The sequence below is a fragment of the Nestor notabilis genome, unplaced genomic scaffold (genome assembly GCF_000696875.1).
Source record: "Nestor notabilis isolate BGI_N333 unplaced genomic scaffold, ASM69687v1 scaffold7689, whole genome shotgun sequence".
Classification (NCBI taxonomy): Eukaryota; Metazoa; Chordata; class Aves; order Psittaciformes; family Psittacidae; genus Nestor; species Nestor notabilis.
Genome location: NW_009942308.1, coordinates 16,855 through 26,031, shown reverse-complemented (window position 1 = coordinate 26,031; position 9,177 = coordinate 16,855). Strand labels below are relative to the sequence as shown.

Below are 9,177 nucleotides of genomic sequence, written 5' to 3'. Positions count from 1 at the left end.
ACCCGGACCCCCCAGCCTGCTGCGCTCTTGCCTAAAGCCTGCCCAACTCTTCCATGCCTGTCTTCTCCTCATCCACAAGCCAGGGAGCAAAGGGGAGGTGAGAAGGGGAACACACCCAACCTCCCTGCACCCGCAGAAGGGCTCAGCACAGCCCCATAGCCAGGTTCTGTTGTGGGGAGATGCCACGAGGATGTAGCACTACAAATCCAAGGTACCTCATGGAGCAGGCAATGCACGTGGCCAACCCCAACCCCTGAGGCAATGGGTGGGCAGAGGGGAAGGGGCAGATAAGCACAGATGGGGAGTAGCCAAGTCCTCAGGAATCCAACCCCATGGCACAGCAGAAGGAATGGAGAAGGAAACACGTGAAGAGTTTGGTCCCAGTATGGATGTGGTGAAGGCTTTACTGCAGGAAAGTGACAGTGATTCCCTCCAAGGGGAGGAGAACATAGCGTGAGAAAACAGCCAAAACAAGGAGAAATCTGGTTGTCCAGTTGATGGCACTTCCAATCCACCATCCCAGGCTCATTGCTTTCCTTTTCCTATGTATTTTCACACTCAATTCCCAGTTTCACAGTGGTGTAACTGGGAAGAGACTCAAAGATCCCAAGATCCAAATACAGCAATTGATAAGCCAAACCTTCCCAGCTCTTAGCCTTATCAATTCATTCCCAGGGCTACAGAAGCGCTGCTTTATGTATTGAACAAGTTACATTAGTTTCTTTGGAAGTGGCCAATTTAAAGAGGTTGGTCCCCAAAACCTCTGGTAAATGCAGAAGGAAGGTGATATTTTGCATGAGATTATTTCCATTACATCCACTGGGAATTTCCCATCACAACATGCTACGGGACATCAGAATAGGGTTGTTTTAAAAGGCAGCAACTTAGACCGTTGTATCAGAAGGTCAGATTGCCTTCAAAACATCCACCAGCTTCAGCATCAGAGTTCTGTGGTGCTCATGGCTGTGGGCTATGCAATGTTCACACACTTATGGTCCCCCTGTGAAGCTGGATGTTTGAAAGCATCAGAAAAAGCTGTGTCCATCTGCAGTGAAGCCACAGAAAAGAGGGAGAAAGAAACAGAGAGAGGAAGGTTGAATGGAAAAGAGAAAGAGGAGGAAAGCACCAGAATTACCTGATCATGTGATAGCTGTGAGATGCCAGAATGCAGCAGAGAGAGAAAGAGGAGGAACATGCACAACAGTCAGAGCAGTAAGAAAATAAACAAGGCAAAGAGGCAAAAAGAGATCAGTTAGAAGTCACCACAGTCGGTATTTCCCCTCCGGAGAGGCTGCCACGATCCTGTCACCAGGGCTGAAGCAGAAGAGCAGGAGCAATCCCTACCCATGGCTACAGAGGAGAGCCAAGCCATGCGTAGAAGAGAGGACGAGCACATCGAAGCGGTGGCTCTGTTCACACCCACCCCCTCCGTCCTTGCATGAAGGAAGCAGCTCTGGTTTATCCCAAAATTGACTTGGAATAACATAACAAACCCACGACACCGAAGGGCAAACGCCAAAGCCTGTTTCCTGGAGCTTAATCACATCAGCAGGTAGCAGATGGGCAACTCTGTGATTTGTTTTTGATATTTGAGATGTAACACTGAGACCAACCCTTTCGTGTGGTGGGGAAAATGCAGTGGCAGGGAAATGGGGCTCTCCTGCACAAGGCTCTTGGAAGAGCAAGCCTTTTGCTGCAAAAAGTCCTACTTCTAATACTGGAGGTTTCTCCTTCTTCCTCCTACTGACGTGCATTGAGTTCATAGACTAGCTTGGCTTGGAATGGACCTTCGAAGGTTATCTAGTCCAGCCCCCATGAATTCCAAGGTCAGGTTGGACACAGGGGCTTGGAGCAACCTGCTCTAGTGGAGGATGTCCCTGTCTGTGGCAGGGGGTTGGAACTGGATCAGCTTTAAGGTCCCTTCAACCCAAACCATTCTGTGATTCATTCCATGAGTTATCCCTAGGGAGAGATTCAAAAGACAAAATTGGGCCCTGCTATGATGGGAAGGGCAGGACCTCTCTGAACAACTGCCTTTCTAAGTGAGGTCCAGAGGCTGGGAGCTCAGTGCTCCAGGTTGATGGACCCTGAGGAAAGCCGGTGGTGGCTTCCAGCTCCCCTCACTTCTCACACACTGAAGGTGGAAGAGAAATCCTGCAATAATGCTTTCCTTCCTTACTCTGCTTCCTCTTGCCCTACTCTATCAAACCTCTTCCAAGCTGGAAGAGAGTCAATCTGTGCAGAGAGGAAGAGCCCAACTACTGCAAAGTCCACGTAGCTGTGACTGCTCCCTCTCTCCAAGCATGCACCATTTCACTGTGTTCTGGGACCTATAGTTCCCATTCATCAGGTTGAATCAGTTTCATTCCTTCAGCTGTGGTCTCCTGATTAAAGAAACCCTTCTAAAACTGGCTTTGGGAAGTGATGGAAATGGCTGCAAAGATCAACTTGGCTTCAAATTCTGCTCCTCAGAGAGGTCATTCCCTGCCTCCAGCCTCCTCCCTGCATTTCTGCACCTGACAGAGAAATACAGGGTCTAAAGAGCAGGGACATCTCTTATTAAACCAACTGACGAATTTGAGGGAGTGGAGGAAGCTTCTAGACAACACGGCCACAATGAACTTCTGGAGGAGAGGTTTACATGGGCCACAATTCAGATCACAAAACTACTTCAGAAAGCTTTAATCTCATCTTGGTTGGTGGTTTCATTAAATAACTGAGAAATCTCATGTGAGAGGAGAGTTTTGGATCTGCTGCTCATTCTATTGGAATGGGCACCTGCAGGGCACAGGTCTACCAGCACAGGACTCTGCATTTAGACAATTATCAACAGATCCAACATGTGGCCTGAAGTCAAACTCACAGGAGGTGCTGGCAGGAGCGATGCCTCCTGTAACACAGCAAATATACCCAGGTAATTATGCACCCAGGGGAAGGAAAGAGATTGCTGCGAGCAGATGATCTGGGACAACGTGACAGCAAAATCACTAGCTCAGGAGGCTGAAGCAAATTAAACTGCTGCTCCCAACGCGAAGGCATCTTGGATCTCAAGACAGAAGGGAAGCGTAGGTCCCTTGATGTCTTCAGGACAGCTGTTCGTGCATGCCAAAGCAGGTAAGATTATAGAGCCCGGGGAATAGGGGATGCAATTTCAGAGTGACAGAGACTGCATCGCTCTGAGCTCACGCTTCCTCCCAGAGAGAGTTATTACACTGTCACCACTGACAGCTCAAATGCCTCCTAGGAGAAAAGGCACATCACTGGGAGGACACTGCAGCTTCCTCCAGCATAATCATGAGAAGAGTAGTTTTGCCACCTCTGCCATTAGAAAGTTGATTTACCTCCTCCTGATTTATCAGGGTCTGAACTCGCTCTGCCTCTAGGTTTTCTGTTCCACGTTTGTTTTCAGGGACCCTGGCTAACAGAGAGGCTTCTGCAATGCCCTCCATCAGATCCTTGCTGTAGCTTTCCTTTGGAGAATGGAGAGACTTCCCATAGACATCGAGCTAAGTGACTGATTGGATTTGCTAAATCGTGTTTCTATTTCTTCATCCAAACAGGAACAAACTGATTTAAGAAAATTATAGCATGGTTTTCTGAAGACTGTAATAGTGGAATCGCAGAACATCACCTCTTCATCAGGGACTGGAGTGATAGGACAAGGGGTGATGGGTTCAAACTGAAACAGGGGAAGTTCAGGTTGGATGTAAGGCAGAAGCTTTTCCCTGTGAGGGTGCTGAGGCGCTGGCACAGGGTGCCCAGAGAAGCTGTGGCTGCCCCATCCCTGGCAGTGTTCAAGGGCAGGTTGGACACAGGGGCTTGGAGCAACCTGCTCTAGTGGAAGGTGTCCCTGCTCATGGCAGGGGGTTGGAACTGGATGATCTTCAGGTCCTTTCCAACCCAAACCTTCTATGATTCTTCCTTTAAAACATTTTAATCTCTTTCCCAATGTCTATTTCTCTAAAGCATTTAGTTTCTCTCCCACAAGCATTTACGAGCAAAGCATCTACCACAACTATCTTAAGATCTCTCTTCCTACAAAGTAGCACCTACATCCAATTCAATGCCACATCTCAGAAGTGGAATTACTGTCTGCAGTCACTGTAGGGGGTTTAACAAAGAGTTTCCCTGCTGTTGCAATCCAAGCACCTTTGGAGCACGCTGCTCCTCTCTCCCACCTCCACCCCATGCTCTGAACAAAAGCCCATGTCACGAATAACAGTACAGTTAAGCTGTAACAATGCTACTTACTTCTGGAATATAAAAACTCCTACAATTACGATAAATGAAATGAGATCAGATGTGATCCAGATCAGGCGGTACTCGTCTGGAGGCTGGAAGACAAAGAACAGAGGCAGAACTTAAACCTTCTGGTTTGTTCAATCACAGAGAGACCACACCATGGGAAAGTTACCACCAAGGCAGAAAGAGCTGTAGGAATCGTGTATAAATCACAACGTTTATGACATTCCTAAAATGCATCCTTCAAAATGATGTTATCAGGAAAAACCACAAACAGGAACAATTTAAGCTCTCCCTCCTTTCATGTGCGGGCATTTTCTTAGAGATCTGTGGGCTGAAAGTTTCTATCTCAGCTGTTGCTCGAGATGAGCGTAAGACGCTGTTGGGAAATCCAAGTCTGTGGGGAAAACAGAGATACACGGAGACACTGCACATAGAAACAGAGAGTCAACCAGGCTGGAAAAGACCTTTAAGCTCGTCCAGTCCAACCTTCATCCCAGCAGTGCCAAGGCCACCACTAACCCCTGGCACTGAGACCTCGGCTCCACGGGCTGTGAACACTTGCAGGGACGGTGACTCCAGCCCTGCCCTGGGCAGCCTGTGCCAGCGCCTCAGCACCCTCCCAGGGAAGAGCTTCTGCCTCAGAGCTCATCTCAGTCTCCCCTCTGGCAGGTTCAAGCCATTCCCCTTGTCCTGTCCCTACATCCCTTGTCCAAAGCCCCTCTCCAGGTTTCCTGGAGCCCCTTTAGGCCCTGGAGCTGCTCTAAGGTGTCCCCTTGAGGAGCCTTCTCTTCTCCAGCTGCCCCAGCCCAGCTCGCTCAGCCGGTCTCCAGAGCAGAGCTGCTCCAGCCCTCGCAGCAGCTCCGGGCCCTCCTCTGGCCTCGCTCCAGCAGCTCCACGTCCCTCTTGTGCTGTTCCCCAGAGCTGGATCAGGGCTGCAGGGGGGGTCTCCCCAGAGCACAGCAGAGGGGCAGGATCCCCTCCCTGAGCTGCTGCTCACGCTCTGGGGGTGCACCCAGCACATGGGTGACACAGTGTCAGGAGACAGTGATGCCAATGGATTTCTCTTATCCCAAACCTGGACTAGTCCCAGCCAGAAAAAGGTTACTGACAGACCCATCGTAACCACCATCAGCATTAAAGCTCACAGTAGTATTTCAGTAGAGACATAGACTACATAATGCATAAAGATGAGTTCACACAGTGGCTGACATAGATAAAACCAGTTGGGAGCCATCAACTCCTCTACCTCTGTCTCCCAGCATTGATCAACTTGGGTTTTTCCCCCTCAGTGCAACTTTGTGTGTCTCAATTTATCCTGTGGAAGTGGTACCATGCAATTAGCATGACAATCGTTTAATTAGCCAGCGCCGCTGATGGGGATTTAATCCTTGTGTTTCCCAGCTGAATTACAGAAGGGTGACATTAAATGTTACATTTACTGGATCTATTAAGATAATCAGACACAAAATTGACATGTCCCATTTTCTAGGCAGGAAAGTGCCACCAGAACTGTTCCAAATACAAACTCCAGAGTTCTGTAAGTTAGAACAAAATCTACCCATCCACATCTTTCCCTTATCCAGCCATTGGTATTTCACAACTCAAGAACCCAATCAGCAGGCTTTCCTATGGGGCAAAAGTTGCGTTTCCTATGACATACCCCAAGCAAAAGGTAGACATGAGTTTCCTGGGCAAACTCTAGCATCTGATTAGAGGTATTCCATATACACATTTTTAAGTCCTGCAGAAATCTCAAAGCCAGAAGGTTTTGGTACCAAATCAAGGTTTTGTAAGCGACAAAAATGGAATTTCAAGGTGTTCAGAAGAGGGAAAACTGGATTTTCCCAAAGACATTCACCCTACACACATCACGAGTGCCTCATGAACGGATGCCCCATTGGCCCTGCAGAGGAGGGAACACGGGTCAGCAAACACCTGTTGAGGAGACAACTTGTCCTGCTCCATCCAAAGCAAGACCTGCTCAGGAATTTGCTATATTTCACCTGCAGTTCCTCTTCTTTAAACAAGGCTGTTCCAGTGGGATTATTTGGGGGGTTTATAAGCTTTACCCACTCTAAGTTCTATTTCTGTAATCCTCACCTTTGCAGCCCATCAAAGCCTTCATCAACTCAGTGTAGCCAGGCAGAGAGCAACTCAAACCCCAGCTCTGAGACAGAGACTCCCAAAAATGCACATAAGGATCCCTTAACTGAGTACTTGCTTTAAGGACATCAAGTTGGGGACTGAACTCCAGCTTAAGATTTAGAAGCCCTCCTTTATGCCATGTTTGATGCTCTCTCTTCTTACCAGCCACTTTCCATCAAGAGTAGAGGGAAGAAAGACACTTTTGCTTCATTCTCCCCTTTTGTTTAACTGAAACACAAGTTAAAGGTATTTTTGCCACTGGAAATGGCTCCTGGGTGAAGGCAGCAGAACAGATTTGAACTGCTCAGCTGGTGATAAAGCCCAACAAAGCCCCTGAGGGCACTGGGCAGCCAAGCAATACTCTGTTCCAGCTCCCCAGCCATGTCCTATATGGTAGATGGGGCTCAGATGGTACAAAGCTGGTTAGAATACATCACCCAGGCACTTCGACATGCAGGAAATCAAGGGACCTTTATGCTGCTGGTGATACAAGAGTGTGCACTTGCAGCCAAGGGCTGTGTTGGAAATCCAGCAGATGGGAAAACCCTTGGTGGAGGGCTCCAATATCAGCAAAGAGGCTTCTGGAGTAAAAACCTGCCAGCTGTGGAGGACAGATATTTGCAGCAGCACAAATCAGACCATGATAATCTCATCTACCAACACATTCAGTCTTTATAAAACCATTTCCAGTCTCCAGCTTCAGCACACACAGTGTGAGTTTGTGGAGTCAGACACAAGCAGTAGGTTAAGCTGAACATCACACATAGATGTTCATCCATCTTGAGGTCCTCCCTCCAGCTAAAGATGCACGTAGCTCATCAACATTAAATCATCCTTGGGCTCATCTCATTCTCCCCTTTCCCAAGCAGATTTGCCAGAGCAGCCTCCTGTCCTACTCCCAGTAGGATCCGTTATCAGAAAACATCCCCTCCATCACATACACTTACTCCTCTGCAGCTGAGCTCTTGTTTTGGGAATACTCTAATGCAACTATTCCATCATTTTCTCTTCAATCCAACATGAAGTTCTTTTAGTTCAGAGACCCAAAGTACTAGGGGTGTTTTCAGAACATTTACTGGCTACATGATGGACCTTTGGTCTCTGATTGTTCCTTGTGCAGCAATGGGGTAGCCAGAGGTTAAGACTTGGCCTCATTTGGAGTTAAAACCATGCAAAAAAAGCTAGTGCTGCAGCCTGACCAGAACACAGAAGCCAGGTTTGCTGGTTCACCATTATGTCTGCCTCTGCTGCAACTCCAACAGCTGCTCAGCACATCTGGAAAGATGCTTTTCCCTCAGGAGCAAAATGGGAAAATCATGTGGGTCAAATGGGGCATGCAACACATCTCCAGGAATCCCACCCAAACCCTGTATGAGGCCATCTGATGGAAAGGATTGTGCAAGAGGAGCATTGATCTGTTACTACCTTGAGGTTCAGGCATACAGAAAGGGGAACCGTCAGGCCCAAAAGCACATTGAATCCAACCAAACCTTCCCATAGAAACCCACTGGACACGTGGCTGCAGCGGCCAATGGCCACCTCTACACCCCTCCACTGCATCCCCTCCTTCCAGGGGATCACAGCAGCATTCTTACCATCAGCCAGGTGGGAAAAGGCACCTTGCGAAGGACGTGGGAGCTGTCGGAGGTGACCGACTGGACACCAGCACACCACAGGATGGAGTACAGCCAGGGCTCGTTCACAGTGTAGAGATTCACACTCAGGTTTGCCATGGCATAGTCCCTGCCAGGAGACAGACACTGGTGAGCCACGAGTCCCCCAACAAACACCTCGTCTCTACAAGGAGAGCTCTTGCCATCAGCAACTGCTGTTGTCACAGATGGACTGGGTTTGAATCGTGTGAAATAGGTTTGTAACAGAGCACAGTCACTTCATAGCAACCCAAGGGCATTGCAAGCAAATGGTTTGAACTGCAGAGGTTTCTTCACCACTTGGATGTTCTCCAACCCAAGCCACAGACCATCTCGGATACCTCCTCGTGAATGATGGACCAGAGTGGTCGTCTACCAAGCACCTCATCACGTTAATGTAAAACCCACATCTGGCCCAGATGTCTGTAACACTTCATTGACAATTTGCTTAATTAAACACGTTTCCAACATCAATTCCTACAACTTCCATGCCCTTGTTTTGGGGACAGTTGCAGAGTTCCAGCTTCCTAAGGTCATTTTCCAAGAAGCTAAAGCTCCGGCTATGGTACAGGAGCCGTCAGCAGCAAACCAAGCACTGACAGTGGACTCCCTGTGCCCGTATGATTTGCATAAATTGCTCTGTTTCCTCCTCTGTGAAGCAAAAGCATCACTAATCTCCCTCACATGGGCAGCACAGAGATTAATCCTTGCAGTTTAACATCAGCAAAGCACTTTGAGGTAGAAGGGCACTGTACAGGATGTGGACATCTCAATGCTCACAACACGATCAAGCTGCTCCAAAGGCTGAGGGATGCTCAAGGGTGGTTGTAGCAACGTTACATCCAGAGGCTGATTTTGGGGGGCGGGGGGGAAATCGAGAGAACTGTGTTAAACCAGGGCTTGTTGAGCCCACTCTGGCTTGTGCTCCTGGACTGCAGGAACAGCTGATGGGCACCACAAGGCCTTCAGAATTATAGAATCAACCAGGTTGGAAAAGACCTTTAAGCTCATCAAGTCCAACCTTTATCCCAGCCCTGCCAAGGCCACCACTAACCCCTGGCACTGAGGCCTCGGCTCCACGAGCTGTGAACACTTGCAGGGACGGTGACTCCCGCCCGCCCCTGGGCAGCCTGTT

General features: G+C 48.7%; 1 protein-coding gene across 1 annotated transcript in view; it reads right to left on the bottom strand.

Annotated features, from left to right (window-relative positions):
* Positions 1–9,177, bottom strand: part of GDPD5 (glycerophosphodiester phosphodiesterase domain containing 5) — a gene marked incomplete at its 5' end in the record, with an annotated part of 19,511 nt that overhangs the window by 3,496 nt on the left and 6,838 nt on the right. Inside the window, 3 exons of the mRNA XM_010021328.1 lie at positions 1,136–1,150; positions 4,252–4,334; positions 7,986–8,133. Of these exons, the coding sequence (XP_010019630.1) occupies positions 1,136–1,150; positions 4,252–4,334; positions 7,986–8,133 (246 nt within the window). The remainder of the gene's footprint in view (positions 1–1,135; positions 1,151–4,251; positions 4,335–7,985; positions 8,134–9,177) is intronic.